The sequence below is a fragment of the Corapipo altera genome, unplaced genomic scaffold (assembly GCF_003945725.1).
Source record: "Corapipo altera isolate COAL_440 unplaced genomic scaffold, ASM394572v1 202, whole genome shotgun sequence".
Lineage (NCBI taxonomy): Eukaryota > Metazoa > Chordata > Aves > Passeriformes > Pipridae > Corapipo > Corapipo altera.
The window spans coordinates 1,374,965-1,392,867 of NW_020884980.1; the positions used below are offsets into that span (position 1 = coordinate 1,374,965).

The following is a 17,903-nucleotide window of genomic DNA, read 5'->3' on the forward strand; positions in this document are numbered from 1 at the left end:
TTAGATTCAGTCTGGATATCTATCTGGATATTGCTCCTGATTAGATTATGGTTTTGTATCTGGATATTGCTCCTGATTAGATTATGGGTTTGTATCTGGATATTGCTCCTGATTAGATTCAGTTTTGATATCTGGATACTGTTCCTGATTAGATTATGGGTTTGCATCTGGATATTTCTTCTGATCAGATTAAGTCTGGATATCTGGATATTGCTCCTGATGAGATTCTGTTTGGATACCCGGATATTTCTCCTCATTAAAGCCACCTGAGAGATTCACAGCCTAAAGTGTCATTTGATGGGAACAATAAGCCCCTTGGACCTGGGTGTCACTGCCTTTGCTCCTGAGCTGTGCTTTTCCAGAGCTTGGATTTAATCCCGGTGTGTTCATCCAGACAGTTCCAAACCTGAGCCATCCCTTGGCTTCCTGAGCATTCCCAGGAGCAAAGCTGAGTCACCTCTTGGAAAGAGGTGGCAAAGGAGCTCCCAAGTGCCAGAGCACAGAGAGAGCTCGTTCTAGTCAGACCCAAACGATGAGCCGTGGGGAGGGACCCCAGGACAGGGAGATAAGGCTGATACTTCCATGAGGATCCGGCCAACAGCTGCTCCACAGAGCCCTCTTTTCCTGCAGGAAGGATGTGGCAGTTCCATCTCCCAGGATCTGTTATTTCCCACAGCTCGGATGACCTGGAGGCAAAACCAGTCTAATTAAACCAGAACCAAAACACAGCAGAGACCAAACCCCACCTCAGCCTCCTCTGCCCTTCCCCGCCTTCCCAACCACCCAGAGATTCCCTGGATTCCATGTGCACACAAAGGCAGCTCCAATGCTGAGCCTGTATTTAACCAGCATCCCATAAATTTAATTTTGAAGGTCAAGACACAACACAGCTGCTATGACTTCCTTTCTAGTAGTGAAGTTGCAATTTTTTGCATTATTATTGTTTGAAATTATTCTGTCAGCCTGGAATATCATAGGATTCATTCCAGCCATTGGCATTATCCTTCTTTTTTCCTCTCTCTCTTTTTTTTTTATTATTAAATTGCAAAGAGATTTAATTATCCTTTTTTTCCTCACTCTTTTTTTTCTTCATCCCTTTCTTTTAATATTAAAGCATCAAGACAGTTGTTTCCCCAACAGAAACACTCCTTTAAACTGTCAAATGGGTCATTTCAAGCCCAAAATTAAGTGGTGTATATTTAATAAAAAGCTATGAAATATTATAAAAGTATAAAGGAACTATTGTCATAGGTAAAAAAAGCTCCTCCATAGATGATGGACCAAATTCAGCAGTTACACAACTACACAGTGGCAGAGAAACTGTGATTAAACCAGGAAAAATTAAAGGGAATGGGGAATATGCTACAAAATGGTTCGTTTTGTAGCTTCTCCCAGGAATCCACAGGAAGGAAGTGCTTTGGGAATGGTCCTTTTACACTGTAACCACCATCCTTTTACACCTCAAAACACAACATCAAACACTCTGCATTCAGATGGACCAGCTGATGTCTGTATCCAGGACAGGATCTCCAGGGGGACATTTCCCAAGCCACCAGGATTTAAGGAGAAGATTATTATTTAAGAAGAGTTTAAGGCACTGGTGTTTAGGAAGGGGAGCTGATGCTGTGTAGTTTGGCTCAGCCAATCCTGCACTAATTCAGTCAAGCCCTCCCACAGCAGAGATGATGATTTTAGTGAAAAAATTGAATTTCCACCTCTTGAAACATTTGAGATCTTCACTCTCCTGCTGAGCAAACCAAACATCACCTGGTCTGCTGCTGTAACAGGGGCTGTGAGGGACATTTGGCTTCAGGTTTTCCAATCCAAAACCTTTAAAACCCTCTTATTCTGCATCTCCCTGAGCTCAGCAGAGCTTTTAGTTATTAACAGTGTGAGGCCAAAGCAATGTGGGGACAAAGAGCCAACCCACCACATCCTTGCCCCCCTGGCTCTCACTCCACAGGACTCCCCAGGCTCTGCTCAATCCCTGGGAATAAAACCTCTCTGCTCAACACCTTCATCCTTTCAGCACAATCCCTGTTAGATTTTCAGCTCTGCCACCACAGAGCAACTTCCAGTGTCACCCCTCCCACCCTGTGTGCTCCAACACATGGGCTGCCTCCAAACCTCCAGGTTTTCCAGGAGAGCCCTCCCTGTCCTCTCCATCCGACCAATTCCTTACCCTCATTTAGCAAAATGGACCTACCAAGTGCTTGTTCCCTCGGGAAAGCTCAGGAGATCCCACTTCCCACAGCATCCAACCTCCCAGATGGGCACCACCAGCCTTTCTTTGCCCCACAACACCCGTGCACGGGCAAAGTGCCTTCCTCCAGCCACAATTACCTCTCGTCTATCCAAAAAATGTGCAGGAAACCAGTGTCCATAATGAGAAAATAACAGTGCCCTGGGAGTCCTTCCATCTGGATGGGAGGTGGGAAAAGAGTCTTCAAACCTTTGTCTTTCAGCTGATCAAGCTCAGGGTAACATCTGGTGGTCAAACACACTTCTCTGCTCACACCTTTGGCTGGGAAGGGAAGCACAGAGCAGATGTTTCAGTTTTCTCTGCAGCTCTAAAAATCAAAGGCATTTATTTACTTGCAAAACAGAACCTGTGCATTAGAGAAACAAACAGTGGAGGGTGGGAAGACCTGCCCAGAGGGAGATTTCTCCATCCCAGTGAAATCATCTTGCAAATAACTTCCTAAAGCTGGTTTTGCATAGGTAAGAGCTGGGACAAATGCAAGAGCAGGGTTTGCTGGGGCACAAATGAAGTTAAAAGGTGTGATCTCTGAGGCTGAGTGGAAAAGTCCTTTCGTCCCCACTCCCTTCACAGAATCATTAAGGTTGGAAAAGACCTCCAAGGTCATCAAGTCCAACCTGTGACCAAACACCCCCTTCTCAGCCACACCAGAGCACTGAGTGCCCCATCCTCAAACACCTGCAGGGTGTTCCTCGAGCACCTCCAGGGCTGTGATTCCACCACCAACCTGGGAAGTTCATTCCAATGCTTAACAACCCACTCCACGAAGAAATTATTCCTGAAAATCCTTCCCTTACTCAAGGGAAACTCTTCCCTTTCTCAACTGCAGAGCACAGGGCAGAAAAAAATGTGCTAGCAGCAATGGCTAAAAATGATCTTCAGCACAAATAAAATGCTGTTTAAAGGTGGAGCCCTCCCAGCCATCCCTCCTGGTCCTGGGAAGGTGCTGGACCAGGAGCAGAGGATTGGATTCCCTCCTGCTTCCAACCCACGTGGACCTCACAAGCAGCATCTCCACACTTTGTATTGCAAAGAAATCACCAATAACCTCCTGGATCTTTCCAAGAAAATAATTTAACTTGGAATAAATAAAAAACCCTGTAAAAGCACTCGAGTCTGGAGTCCCTCAGTGGAACATTTTCCTGCCCCAAACTCATCTTCTGCCCGTGGGGTAACACACCATAGCTGGATCCTGATGGGAAATCCCATCTGGAAGCATTTTAACCAAGATTCATTGATTTAAAAATCTTCTCAAATTCACGGTGCAAAGAAACAAAACACTAAAGATGCCTCCAAAAGATCCTGTGCCCTCCAGGGTCCCAGAGCCTGAGTAACCAAAGGGTTTTCCCAGGAGCCCAAGGAAACAGCCAGTCCCCAATTTTCACTGTATTCCAACAAAAACCTGGCACAACGCCTGAGTTCCTTTGGAAAAAAAATCAACAAAACTTCATTTAGATAATTAGTTCTCTCAGCACCAACAGACAGGGGACTGGTTCCCTGAATCCTGATTAATTTTAACACCACAGGATTAAGAAAGCAAGGAAAAAACATGGAATTGGCTCCTCCAACAAGACACTGCAGCACACACTGCTGCAGTCAAGGAGTTAATCCTGGGTTTGTGCCATCCAAACAGCTCCCAAGCTCCCTGGAGGTTTCAGGAGGAGGAAATGCTTTTTCCATTGTTAGTCAGTGATTCCCAGGTGTAATCCTGGAGGAGGAGCCTGGGCACCCTCTGGATCTGATCCCAGCCTGTGCCAGGCTTTGGCAGGACTGATTTTTGGGGTGGGCACCTGCTGGGTCCTAAACTTTCTTCAAGTGGTTTTACACATGCCAGGATTAAAAGCTGCTAAGACACAGCTCAGGCCTATCCCAGCTCTGGAGGTCGGTGCAATCAGAGACCACAAGAGGAAGCTGCATCCCTGACTCACACTTGAATTATTTTATATTAATATTTTAGATTAATTAAAGTCATTGAACATCACTGAGGGTCCTGCTTATCAGCTGCAGGTGCCCCTTCCTCCTTCTGTATTCCTAGAAACATGCTCTGGGTCATGGAAAGTCAGGGAAGAGCTTTTAAAATGTGGATTCAGCCCTTCCAAAGTTCACAAAGTAAACGTCTCCATGGTCAGGCTCTGCCCTTGATAAAAAAATAATCTCTAATAACCAAAGCTGTGACTTCCCCAGCACTCCTCAGATGCTGCCATCAGATAAACCCAGGCACTGGATCCAGAGGAAGTTGATCCTGATGTTTATTGTATAATAAGGAACAACCTTTATCGTGCAATAAAATCCCCTCCAAGGGCTGGGCTGGAATTATTGCAGCTGTTTTTTGCACGTCTGTGGGAATGGGTTTGCTTGGAGAACTGGCTGGGAATCACAGAGACACTCAGGGGGCTGGGACCAGGGTGAGGGGCAGGAATTTTTGGGTTTAACCCATGACCTGGGATCTCACATTGACCCTTTCTTGGCACCTCGGTCACTTTAAACACAAACCCACTGTGAGAAACACCAGGGTCAGGTTCCAGGACACTCAGGGGGACAAAATCTACGTAATTCTGATTTTAAAGGAGGACAAGAGGCTTTTTCACAGCTGTGTCCAGTCTGGGATTGGGGTGGTGGCCACGACACACCCCAGAGATGCTCCAGCTCCCAGCACTCCTGAGGTTTCTGCTTTTCCCTTAAGCCACATGACAAAAGCACAAAGCAAGTTCAAACAGCTGGGTGAGGATCTGACAACAGGGCCTTCCAGCAACAGGAAACACGGCTGCTCCTCCTTCACCCGCTTTGCCAGAGACCATGTGTGGTTTCTGCTGTTTACTCGCCCTCAAACCCACTGACAACAGGAACATTTGGCTTTTTTGGGAGCTGGTTCCAGCCCTGCAGCCGTGTTTACAACGCAGAACATTATTAGGCTGAAATTCAGCAGAGTCTGGATTAAAAAGTTTCACTTCCAGGGAGATAAAAGCCTCCCCAGGAGGTGGGAGGTGTTTAGAAAATAACAATAAAAAGCTTTAAAGGTACCACAATGGGTTTTCAACGAAGTCCATGGGAATTTAGCAGCAACTGTAATCAACAAAAATCAAATCAAGTATTTGGAAAATCAGAAGTTTCAGCTTTAGCTGAGAGATCCTCATGGAAGAATTTCCCAGCCTGCAGTAATGACAAGGAGATGGGAACTCTTGCTCAGGGCCACGGGCAATTCCAGAGTAATTCATGGGGCAAAGTCCCATTGCCAAAGCAGACTTTGCCTCCAAAGCCACCACCAAGCTTTGCAAAACTTTCCCCTACAGATATTCCTCACGTGGGCCCAATGGAGCAGGGATTGTACCCTGGAATGGAAGAGGTAAAGAGTGTCTTCACAACACTCCAGTGATGAATAAAACATCAATAAACTGAGCTCCAGCCTTTGGTCAGGCAGGGAAAGGGAGTCAAAGCCACCCTGGTTGAGACAAGGGTGGTCCCAGGGATGGGATATCTGGGATTGGGCTCTCCCAGACTCCAACTGCTGCTGGGATGCAGCTCTGAGTGCCTGGAGGAAGAGCAAAGGCACTCAAGATATCTGAGAGCCAGGAATGAATCTGTGCCATAGGAGAAAGCTGAGCTGGCAGATGGGAAAAAGTAGGTCTTAGAATCCTGGAATGGTCTGGGTGGGAAGGGACCTTAAAATTAATCCAATTCTACAGCTTGCCATGGGCAGGGACACCTTTCACTAGCCCAGGCTGCTCCAAGTCCTGTCCAACCTGGTCTTGGACACTCCCAGGGATGGGGCAACCACAGTCTTCCATATCTCTAAGCTAAATTTCCCCTTTTTCAGCTTGAACCCATTCCCCCTTGTCCTGTCACTGCAGTTCCTGATGGAGAGTCCTGTATTCTTGGACACAGCCCTGTGTTCATCCACCCGAGAGGAGCAGCACGAGAAACACCAACACCCCCTTTCTCACCCCGTCCTCCCCACAAGCCTCAGCTCAACAGGTGGTTCAAGACCTCATCCTGCCCCAAACCTCTGCCCAGCCCAGGTCAGAGCTGGAGCACCCCAGGCTGGCCCAGCAACAGCCAAAGCAACCCCTTGGCCAAGGGGGCTGCAAACCCCACCATGGTCCAGAGAGCACCAGGGTCCTCTCCATGGGCAACCAGAGCTTAACAGCCCCCCTGTGAGACCCCACTGGCTTCCCTTCACTCAAACCCTCCTGCACCCCACGTGTGTCCTCAGACACCCCTCAAATGTCTAATTTTACAGGCTGGGAATGCAGAACGTGCACATGAAAGCAGATACAGGCTGAAGGATCACTGAGAGACGCCAGGGAAATCTGCCAGTTTGGGGTTGGGTTGAATTGTGAGCATTGCTAAAAGTCAGGCTGACCTATCACCGGATCTGGGGACAGGAAATACCGAAGGGAACTGAAAATCTCCAGATCCAATTGCAGAACTGGGTGTGAAGGTCAAGGCAGGGAGATAAGGAGATAAAACTGCCGTGACCCACAACTAATCTCCAGCTCATCCGCTGCTCTGAGCCGGCCACGGGCACACACATCCCATCCCATCCCCACCCGGGACAACACACAGGGCTTGGGAAGAGGAGTGGGGCTGGGAGGTGGCAACTCATTAACCTGCAGCAACAGCAGCACCTTTCCCAGCATCCACACCTCTGTGTTCCAACCATGGCTAATTAGCACATTCCCGGAGTGGGATACAACGGACTGACAGAGAGGAGACCTTTGGGCCACTGCGTTCATGTTCTCTGCTCCTACCAGAGGCACCTCAACTCCATCAGCACACAGACAAACAGGAGGCTCATCTTAAACCCATCACTCCGTGTGGAGCTGATCCAGTCCCTCAAACCTTACTCTGCCTTAGGAGTTTACACCTCACCCGGATCCCACGCCAGCTCTAATTACACTCAGCACACAGCTCTGAGCCAATGACTGCAGGAGACCCCATGGGAGTCACAAATCCATCACCTCAAAACCTTTTTACTCCTCTCCCTGCTCTTTCTGCAGACTCCTTGGTTTCAACCAAAACCCTTCTGGTCTTGTCCCAACCCCCGTGACACGTGGCAGGAGTGAATCCTCCAGGAGCATTTGCCATCTTGCAGTAAAAGCAGCAGGATAAGGCCAACATAAGCTTGTTATTGGCCAAGAGTAGAATCTGGGCCATCTGATGTTTGAGACTTATTAATTCAGCTGCAGCTGGTAAAAGCACAGTCCTAAAAAAAGTGTGAATTCCAATAACTGGCTCCTGACTAATCCGCTTGCGCTGCTTTCTGCTGCAGCGCAGTTAAATTAAATGGTGCTCGTTAGAAATCCACCTTCCCCAGAAGTCTCATTAGCCAAATTAATATGGTGCATATTAACCCTTCCAAGAGACTGATTTTAACAGCAGCCTGGTCTCTGGAACATCCCTCTAACCCTCTCAAAAGGCAGACCCAGCACCCGAAAAACAAGTTGCTGGCACAAAGTGTCCACAGCAGAATCATCCCACACCACATCCCACGATAACTCCAAGTCCCTGGAATAAATACATAATGTAAAGGAGACAGGGAACAATCTCCCAGTTAAATACACAGTGAAATCTGAGGCAGAGAGGTAGAAATCTTCTGGAACAGCCACCTACAAGTCAAAGCTTAACCAAAAAGTGGGAAGGTGCCCAAGACTTGACACACACACCTGGATATTGGAGCAGGTGCCAAAAACATCCCCTTTTTTTTGGTTACACTGACAGATCACTCATGTGATCATCTTCCCCCAGCCTAGGTAAAGAGGCTGAAACACAGCTGCCATTAATTGCCACCAACCCCAAACCTTCTGTACAAGACTTCGAATGAGACTCAGAGGTTGGATCTTAACAGCACATGGAACACATTGCAAAAGATATAAATTTTAACTACAAACACCAACTTCTAAAAGAAACAGCATGTCCCGAGTCTCCCCTCCTCAATTCCTTCCCCTCCTTACCAGACACAGCTACAATTGCTCCCATTTACAACAAGCAGCTTAATTTACATTATTACACCAGCAGCATCCCATAAGCAGATCATTTGCCAAATCACTGGCTTGGCTTTTCCTTATCAACACATACAGATTACAAACACTCTTCTGGGTTAAAGCAGCGTTAATTCAAGCAGTTCATGAATTCAAAATAACAGCTCCAGCTTGCCAAGCTGAGGACCCTTAGTCTGGTCTACATGGCCCTGTTTGTTAACGGGACACCCCAAACAAACACAGAATTGGATCCACTGCTGCCGTTCCCAACGCAGGTGGAGCAGCACGTCGATGGAATAAAACACGTTAGTAAGAGTTAGTCAACTGGAGAATCAAGATTAAAAAAGAACAACAAACTTCTTTCACATTACAATTCAGTCCAACCTCTTCCACCCCCTTACCTGTTTTAGGGATTTACACAGCGCTTTGCCCCGGGAACAGGCACCTTGCAGAGCATCCGTAGGTTGGAAGGCACTGCATCCTAGCAAAGATCCTGCACTATGACAGCACTAGGTTCGTTATCCACGGAAGTTAAAGTATGTCAAGGCAATCAGGGCAAAGTGCCACTCGAAGCGTCTTCATCGCACGTCACATTAACTGAACCCAAGCAACGCCACAAGAGGTTCTGAAGCCAACGATGCAACAGGGGCAGCTTCCTCTTGACGACGGTCCTCCAACACGCCCTGAAGTCTCCTGCAGCAAACGTGGAGTCGTGCTCCTGCTCGGGAACAGCTTCCACGGCCCAGGAGCCCCCGGCACAGGAGAACGCGGCACGGGATTTTCGGGATGCCTCCGATTTTTGCTGACCCCAGGAGGCGGCTGCAAGGGGACCCTGGGGCGTGAGCAGGGTACATGCACATCCGAGGCGTGCTGGCTTCAAAACCAGTCAAAATAAGGCACTGAGACACCAACTCAAAGGTTTAAATTACCGCCTCCAGCTCTCAGGAACTCTTCATCCATTCAGCACTAAACCCACAACTGCTGAAAAGCCCCTGGAGACAGAGGAGCGCCTCGTTTTATTAACAGCACTTAAACACTCTTAAGGACTCATTTCTCTTTTCTTTTGGCAATTTTGGTGCAAAGGTGGCTTTTTTTTTACGTGCAACATTCAAAGCAATCTCGAACCTTTTTTTTTTTTCTTCCAAATTAAAAAAAAAAACAAAAAACACAAAACCAACAACCAAGAATCAAAACTAAAGGCAAAACGCGCTGGGTGAACAAAGCAAATCAAGAAACTTAAAAAATTCAGGAACTCCGGCTCTTCCGACCAGCGAAGCCCCAAGACTTGGCCACAGTTGTGAGACGCAGGGTGGTGCTTCCCTGCTCCTTGTGTGCCAGCAGCAGGACCGTTTCCCTGTCCCGGTGAGGAGTGAGGCAGCGAGTGACCCCCTTTTTCACCACAAACCAGGGGGGGTCACAGCAAGGCAGTGAACTAGAATTCCTCCGCTTTGGCACAACAGGTCGGTCAACGCGAAAAGGTGTCGGTTTCTCTCCCCTGTTCTTGCTCAAAGCCCCACAACTATCAGCTCAGACACGGGGCAGCAGCAGCAGGGACCCCTCCGCTGCCAACACCGGGGCCAAACGTTTGTCGTCAATTCAACTCCCAGGCAGAAAAACCATTTTTCCTCAAAAGAAACAATTTATTTAGAATGAAACAAAATCAGCTCAACTGTGAGCGCATGTTTGAGTGACAGCTACTTTCAAGCTGTGTGAGCCATAAAAAGGGTATTCCTTTACTTTTTTTCCAGCAATCTTGTGTACACAGCACAAAGCAAAGAGGTCATTTTTTTTTTTCCACTTAAAACACGGGCATTGGCATCACAATAGCAGATACACAACTTTTTTTTTTTTTTTAAAGCTGCCATTTTTAGTAAAATGCACAAATACTAAACAGATAAGCTTTCTTCCATCAGGAGGCCCATGGAAATTCCACATAAGCCACAGCTTCTCTTCCCAAAGGTCCATTTAGAGCTTGGTATCCCATGTCTTCTGCAGTCCACCAGATTTGCTTGCAGGAGGAAAGAAAACGTTATTTCAATACAAATGTTTACACCAGATTTGGGTTTTTTTTCCCCCCTCCCTACATTATACAGATGAACATAAACAGCTACGAGGCCTTTCTGAATATTCTACTTGGATTTCAAAAAGCACCAATTCCACCCAAGGGCACAAAACCTCGGAATGAAGTCGCCTTCCAGGGAGAGATGCAAAACAAGTAGTGCAGGGCTTCGTTTTGGACCAAGGTTAAACTAGGCTTACAGTACTGAGGATTACCCAACTTGCAGTAACAGTTGATGGGACACATTGAAACCATTTAACCACGAGAAAAACCAACCCAATTATGGCTAATTGGGTTGACTTTCCTCCCAGGGTTATTTCCTGAAGGCAACTTATCACCAAAACCATGAAATGTAGTGTTGTTACACAGCTCTTCTGCCCTCGTTTGGCTGCGCCAACAGTAAAGGAAAGGTCAAATCAAAGACACACCCCATGGAACTGAAAATTGTTACTATTCAAGTCATATTTCTCAGCCATGGTTCGCACACAATCAGAACTGCAAGAAGCTGAATATTCAACGAACCATTCTCTGAACCAGCCGGGCTGTTTTAAGCCTGATACAAAAATCACCTCATCGTTCAGTCTATGAATCATTGGAATATCTGTCCTTCAATGCTACAAAGCGGGGGACAAAGGGGAAAGAACCCCAAAAGCTCTAGAGCCACACGGCATCATTTCTTCCCCTCTGGGCACACAGACTCCCCAGGAGTCCCTCAACACTGTTTCACTTAGAGCCAGGAATTACCATTTTCCAAGCCATTTTTTCCCTGAGTCCTCAGAGTTTTTGAACCTGTCTTCACAATTTTGATTCACTCCTCCTCTCCCATTAACACTTGAGGCCTTTCACCTCAGTTGCCATCAACCAGAGGGTTCCCAAACCCGTGGAAGAAATTTCCACTCATTCTCTGCTCTCCACAGGGGCCAAGAAAGTTGTCGCTGAAATATTCCATCTTTAACATCCTCGTGGGAAAACAAAAGAGAGAAGGCAAGATTTGTCTGCCTGGCCCTTCTCTCTGCAATGCTGACAAGGATGTGTTGGTATTTCTGACCCTAAAACCTCTGGATTGAGAGTAACCTTGGTGTTCCCACCACAGCAGCTCAACAGGAGCAAACAAAGCAACTGGATGGAGGCCAAGAAAGTTGCGTAATGTTTCTAATTAAAAGAAGAAAAAAAAAAAACCCAACGAACTAAAATCTCCAACAAAACTATGAGTCATTTGAGGTTCTTTCCCTAAAGCATAAAGCACAAGGGTGAAATGATTCAGGAAAAGGACATCCTTTTTCCAGGCTAATTCAACACACCAGTGAAATACAGGAACATCAGCTGCACACAATGTGGAGGAAAACCGAGCTCTCGCCAGAGCAACGGAATGCCAGACACAAGGAGAGAGCCAACAACTGCTACATCTACTTTGCTCTGCACACAGTGGTATCACCCACGGGCTTCTGAATGCTCAGCCCTGGCCAAGACAACTTCAGTGGACAGTTACTCCAATGGGGAATCCCTCAGACCAAGGAGGAAAGCACAGCCCATGCGGGATGGCAGCGCTGGAATCCACGGCTGGCAAAGTGCTGCCACTCAATGTTTTGCCATAAGAACCCTCAAAGGGTGTTAAAATCCTTGCTTGCAAAACAGAGCAGCCACCACAAATAAACCAGATTTAAAGGAGATAATTCCACGAAATAAGGAGCCAGAAAACCTGGAGTCAAACACATCCTCACCTGCTCCTTTTCACTCTCCAGCGTAGGACAATTTGGCTCATAACAACCAGTGGCAGTTAAAACCACCAGGATTTTCCAAGAAAAGGTGGAAGAGCATCCAGGATGCTCTTCCCACACTGAGTTTGCCTTGACCAGCCACGCTGACCCCAAGTTTTATGGGCTTTTAAGCAGGTGCCTGCTATGCCTCAGCGGAACAAACGCTGCTCTCAGCGACTTCCAGTGTCCAACACAAACATTAGTGCTTTTTTTTTCCTGGTTTGGGGCAGATTTGAATTTCCCAGAGGTTCAAGTTTCTTTCCTAGAAAACTCTGCAAATGATTCGTGTCGGATGCAATGAGAAAACCCCCTCTGAACACAAGTAGCACTTGAACAGAGTTGATCCCCTGCTGACACACAACAGACACCTGCTCCAACCAAAACATTCTTTGCATTAAGTGGTAAACACTCTGGATATTCCAAAACACAGTGATTTGCATTTAAGGTGTCATTCCCCAAAATTCTCGTTGTTAATAGGAAGCTGAACAGCTGAATTCTGCCATCTCTTACATTCACGCTGAAGGACAACCCAGAACTCCTGAGTTTTACCCCTCAAATTTAAGAGCATTAAATGAGGCTTTTATCTTCTCATTTAGAAAGAAAAGTAGCTGTAAAACCAGAATCTCCTGCCACATTGGAATTCTTAGTTCTTGGGACACGGTGTCCACTCGTTCCAGGCAGATAAAGGAATCAAAGTGGCTCAGCAACAAAAATTTCTATTTTTGTGGCAGAAACTCAAGCAAGTTCAGTTACACCCACACAATACATTCGAGACATTTCCTCCTTCATCTCCTATTCACAACCTATTCCCCATTTTAAATGTGATCAAGTTGTACCACAAATCAACCCATCCCTGTATCCATCACCCAAGGAAACTATTGGAGCAGCGTCGCTTTTCCGTGGCCCAAATCCCTGAAAACATGGCTAAATGCAAGATTACATTCTGGATTTAAGTGCAAGATCACAATTTTGGGGCTTGTAAAGGGATACAGTCAGATTTACACTTCAGTTTAGAAGCTGCTGCAACATCCTTTTGGTTGTTAAACAGAGCATTGGGGATTTAGATCCCCCTCGGGGATTTAAATCCCTTCTTCCCTCCTAAATGCCTGGATTACCAAAGTGGCTGAGACAGTTGAAGAAAAGTGCCCAATTGTTGGGGAAAAATAAGAGAAAATTAACTGTGTTCTTTGAAAAGAAAAAAATAAAAAAAGCAGAACTGTTTCATCCTTGAATCACAGGAACAAGAGCTCAAACCTTGGCATCTCGGAGTATTTTTAATACTTCTCCAAGATGCTAAAATCATTTTCCTGCAGGTGCCTAGAAAATTATAAACCTCATGTAATGCCCACTGCACTGTACCTGAAGAGTCCGTAGCAGACAGCAGTTCCTTGCTATTAACAAAGAGGTAAAATGTTAATGAGAACTTTTATGTAATTAAATTATCCCAGAATTAAAAGCATCTCTGGAGAGAAGCACTTACTTACTCAGAGTTTGGAACCAGACCCCACTGTACCTGCAATTCTCGGAAAACACAAAAAAGGCAGTAAAACCAAAAACCCACAACAGAACTCAAGTTCTCCTTAAAGCACCTCCTTGTTTCCTGCACACAGGAGTGAGCACAACATTCCTGGTTTGTAACAAAGTTCCCAGCTTGTCACCAAACCTCCTCACTGCTACAAACCCAAAACATACGGGATACACCGGGAAACGGGGGGATACACCTGGGAAAAAGCCCAGTTTCAGTGCATGCACCTGGGGGTGGGGGGAGGGCTGGATGAGAAAGGAATTCCTTTCCCAAAAGGAACTGTGTTCTGCTGTGTCACCGAGAGCAGGTGCTGCTCACCTGTAAAACATCAACCTTGATCCACTCGACCCAAAGGGGAAACCATTCCAGCTCCCAAGGGAAGGGATCCCCAAGGCCCACACGGAATTTCAAAGGCTCAAAAAAGGAGCTGAGACCAGTCTGTCACTAAACGTGTGGTTTTCCATTTCCAACGAGTGCTTTAAACCTGGTCTGTTGGGTTTGGAGCTCTGTCGGAGGACAAGCTCTTGGACTTGCTTTAAAAAAACATGAAATGAAAAAAGGACATGAATCAAAATCAAGAAGACGGGAGTTTTTTCTTTTCCCCCTCCCTCCCCCTCCCCAGTTCTCGTTTTTCTTATTTTTTTTTTTTTATTTTTTTGTAAATCAAAGCAGGCCTAGCCTCCCTGCTGTCCCCACTGATAGGGAATTCTCAAAATATCCTATTCACACTACGCCTAAACCAACCTCTCTGGCTTCTTCTACCTTTATAGAAAAACGTAGTAACAGAAAATCAGGCCGGGAAAGTCACCTACAAACAAAGGTCTAATTAAAATAACAACAGGGCTGGCTAAGGCTGTATCCCATAGCACCTGGCACACGCTGGAGGGGCTGGGTGGAGGAGTAGGCAGGGTTGGGAACAGAACACGAGGGCCCTTAGGACGCCCCCCGGACAATGATCATGACCAGATAGTCATCCTCGGATTTGGCCAACGCCTTGGCCGTAGAGTCCAGGAACTGCTGGGAGAAGTCGCAGGGTGGGAAGGCGTGCAGCACCCCGCTGTTCTCCTTGTCTTTGTTCCCCCCCACGGGGAGGCTGATCACCCCTGCAGCCTGCTTTTGCTTTAGGTAGGACACCAGATTCCTGAGCGGCCTCTGCGTGGAGGTGGTGGCAGGCTCGGCGGCTCCGGCGGCCGCGCGGTTTTCCGCCGCGCCGGGCACGGCCAAGAGGATGGCGTAGCCATTGGGCCCCGCCACCTTGATGCGCCGGTTCACCTCGTCCAGCTTGGGCTGGTCCAGCCGGAGCCGCTGGGTGATCTTGAGCTGGGCCACCTTCCCCCCCGTGGCCCCCTCCACGAGGAGGCTGCTGGCGACACCGAGGTCCCCCTGGAGCAGGTGCATGTTGGACGGGAAGTTGCTGTTCTTCAGCAGGAGCATCCCCTGCCAGGCCAGGCACAGCTTGGGCGCCGCCCCGGCCTGCGCCGCCCCGTCCTGCTGCTGTTTTTGGGGAGGGGGTTTGAGGCGGGAGCCTCCCCCGCCTCCCTCGGCCGCCCGCTCATCCTTTTTGGCCGGGCTCTTGCCCTCCTGGGCGGCGGCACCGCCGCGGTGCTTCCGCTCGCGCTCCGCCGAGTTCTTGCGGTCGCGCTTCTCGTTCTGCCCCCGCTCCAGGCTGCCCCGGCGGGATTCCCGCACCGGGGACGGTCGCTCCAAGAGGAGCAGGCGGGACGAGCGCTCGGGGTCGCTGCTGTACCGCTCCCGGCCCCCCAGGAGCTCGGGGCTGCGGTCCGGCGGGGAGCTGGTGGCCAGGCAGTGGCGCTTTCGGGAGGACGAGGAGCGCTCGCTGTCGGGGGAGCGGTCCAAGTGCCGGCCTCCGTCCTCCGCCAGCCTCCGCTTCCTGGGCTGATCCCGACTGCTACTGCCCAGCTCCCTCTCCCCGCGGTCCCGCTCCAAGGACCACCCGTCCCGGCGGCGCTCCAGGCTTTCCAGTGGGTCGTAGGCAGCCGCCCGGTTACTCCTGTCCCGCACAGGGGGTGGCGGGGGCACCCACTCTGTCTCGGGGTAAAGGTCTCTGTCACGGTCTCTATAAAGCAACGGTGGCGTCCTGTCCCGGGCCCCCCGCAGAGGGTCGGGGGGAGCTCCCCGGTGAGCCCCAAAAGCAGCCGCCTCTGCCACGAGCTCGTAGTGAGCCGGGGGCGGCAGGGGCAGGGGCTGCAGGTAGGGCTGCTGGTACCGGTGCTCGGTGTCGGCAAAGTCCACGCGGAGCCGGCGGTCCGGGCCCCCCAGAGGGAAGCCCCTCATGTGCGTGCAGGCCGCCTGCGCCGCGTCCAGGCTTTCGTACTGGATGTAGGCCCAGGAATCCCCTTTGCGGTAGTCGATGGTGCGGATGGTACCGAAGCGGTCGAACTCCCGGGCCAGGGCGGCCAAGGGCACCCAGGGCCCCAGGCCGCCCACCCAGAGCCGGGTGGTGGGGGTGGCTTTGCCGTACCCGATCTTGATGGGGTTGCGCAGCAGCACCTTCCCCGACATGGCCAGCTTGGCCCGGTGCGCCATGTCCAGGTTCTCGAACTTCAGGAACCCGTAGGTGCTGGTCTGCCCGCGGCCCGGCCTCTTGATGTCCACCTCGGTGATGACCCCAAAACGGTCGAACGCCCGCCTCAGGTCCGACTCGCTCACGGTGATGTCCAGGTTGCCCAGGAACAAGGTGCGGTTGGCTCTCTGGTCATCCTCGGGGCTGATCTCCTCCTCGCCGGCCGCTCCGGCACCACCTCCTCCTCCTGCTCCTCCTCCTCCGCGGAAGCCCCCGGCCGCCGCCACGCCGGCCACCCTCTCCAGCCCGTAGGCGGGCCGCACCCGCGCCTCGTAGAACCCGCCGTAGTCCCGCTCCCTCTCCAGCTCCCGCGGCAGCGGCGGCGGCGGCGGCGGCAGCCGGCCCAGGGCGAGCTGCTGCAGCCGGTAGTCCCGGTATCCCAGCGCTCCGCCGCTGCCCGCGGGTGACAGTGCCCGCTGCGCGGCCCCGGCCGGCGGGTGCCGCACGGCCGCGGCCACAGCCCCGACCGCCGCCGCCGCCCCGTACGGAGACTCCTTGTCCAGCAGCGCCGGGGAGCGGCTGCTGCGCCGGCGGCCGCTGCCGCCGCCGACATAGACGGCCTCGATCTTCAGCGGGCGGTCGTAGAGCACCAGGCGGCCGCGCGCGTGTTTGGCCGCCCGCGCGTCCTCGGGCCGGCGGAAGTTCACGAAGGCCACGCGCTCGTCGGTGCCGGAGCCGGAGCCGGGCGGGAGGCGGCTGATCTTCACGCTCACGTCGCCGAACCTCTTGAACTCGTGGAACAGCCCGTCCTCCACCGCCTCGTCGCTCAGCGCCGAGCCCAGCTCGCTGATCTTCAGCGTCTTGTACTCGCCCGGCTCCGAGGAGGAGGAGGCGGCGGCCGCCCGCGATTCTCCGCTGCCGCGGCTGCTGCTGCTCCGCGACGCCTCCGCGGCTTTCCCGCTGTAGCCGTGCCGGCCCCCTCCGCTCGCGGCCGCGCCGCTCTCGTACTCGCGGCTGCCGGCGCGGCCCTTGTCCGTGTGGGCGCCGCGCCGGCCGCTCCCGCTGTTGCTCTCGCCGGACGCCGCCGCTTTCCCGCCGTTGGAGCCGCCGCCGCCGCTGCCGGAGGAGCCGCTGGGCTTTTTGGAGCCGCGGGAGGAGGAGGAGGAGGATGCCGAGTCCTCGCCGCCCCGGGAGCGCTTGGCCTTGGCGGGCGAGCGCTCCTTGCCCTTCATGGCGGCGGCGGCCGCGCTCCCGCCGGGGCCTCCCGCCCGCCCCGCTCACGCACCCGCCGCCATCTTGGGAGCCGCGCCGGCAGCGCGCGCCGCCGCCCCCCCACTCCCCGGCTCCCATTGGCTGCCCGGGGCGGTGCCCGCGCCCATTGGCCGCCTGCGCGGGGAGATACCGCCCACCGCCCGGCGCTCCGCGTTCCCATTGGCTTGTCATGCTGTCAGTCCGCCCGCCTGCCCCCAGGGAGGGGCGGGGAGAGCCGCAGCCCGCTCATTGATCAGTTAGAAAGGGCGCGGCGTTCTGATTGGGCGGCCCGGCTTGTCAATCGTGGCGGTTCAACCACGGGAGGATTTTCGCTGCTCGTCGGCCACTGGGAGGAACTTATGTCCGCCTTCTGATTGGCTGCCTTACCTGCCAGCTATTATCGCCCCGCCCCGCCCTCCTCCATTGGCCCCCTCGCTCAGACGCGGGTTCCCAGCGTCCCTCCGGAATTCTCGCGAGCCTCTCTTTCCCCGCCCCCTCCCCTCATTGGTCACCACTCGCAGTTGCTGTGCCTCTCTGATTGGCTGAGCC

At 51.3% G+C, this 17,903-nt stretch overlaps 2 protein-coding genes and 1 long non-coding RNA gene across 4 annotated transcripts in view; 1 reads left to right on the forward strand and 2 right to left on the reverse strand.

The window, feature by feature from the left end:
- SLC16A4 (solute carrier family 16 member 4) overlaps window positions 1–275 on the forward strand; it is a 14,913-nt gene extending 14,638 nt beyond the window's left edge. The window contains exon 10 of the transcript XR_003531315.1: window positions 195–275. The gene's annotated coding sequence lies outside the window, so the exon portion shown is untranslated. The remainder of the gene's footprint in view (window positions 1–194) is intronic.
- Window positions 276–399: 124 nt separating this feature from the next.
- LOC113957876 lies at window positions 400–13,891 on the reverse strand. The gene is made up of 3 exons (XR_003531316.1): window positions 8,640–13,891; window positions 2,344–2,524; window positions 400–686 (listed from the first exon to the last, which is right to left on the reverse strand). It is a non-coding gene; the product is annotated as an uncharacterized LOC113957876 (long non-coding RNA).
- A 114-nt stretch (window positions 13,892–14,005) lies between these two features.
- Window positions 14,006–17,352, reverse strand: RBM15 (RNA binding motif protein 15). Of its 2 annotated transcripts, XR_003531314.1 has the most exons (2): window positions 14,449–17,352; window positions 14,006–14,112 (listed from the first exon to the last, which is right to left on the reverse strand). XR_003531314.1 is itself a non-coding variant. In XM_027665686.1 (1 exon), exon 1 carries the CDS (start codon window positions 17,333–17,335, stop codon window positions 14,513–14,515), a length of 2,823 nt encoding a protein of 940 aa, XP_027521487.1. In that variant the 5' UTR covers window positions 17,336–17,352; the 3' UTR covers window positions 14,231–14,512. The 2 variants fall into 2 exon arrangements, 1 of the variants encoding a protein (XP_027521487.1); XM_027665686.1 differs by lacking the exon at window positions 14,006–14,112 and having other exon boundaries at window positions 14,231–17,352.
- Between the last annotated feature and the right edge of the window lie 551 nt (window positions 17,353–17,903).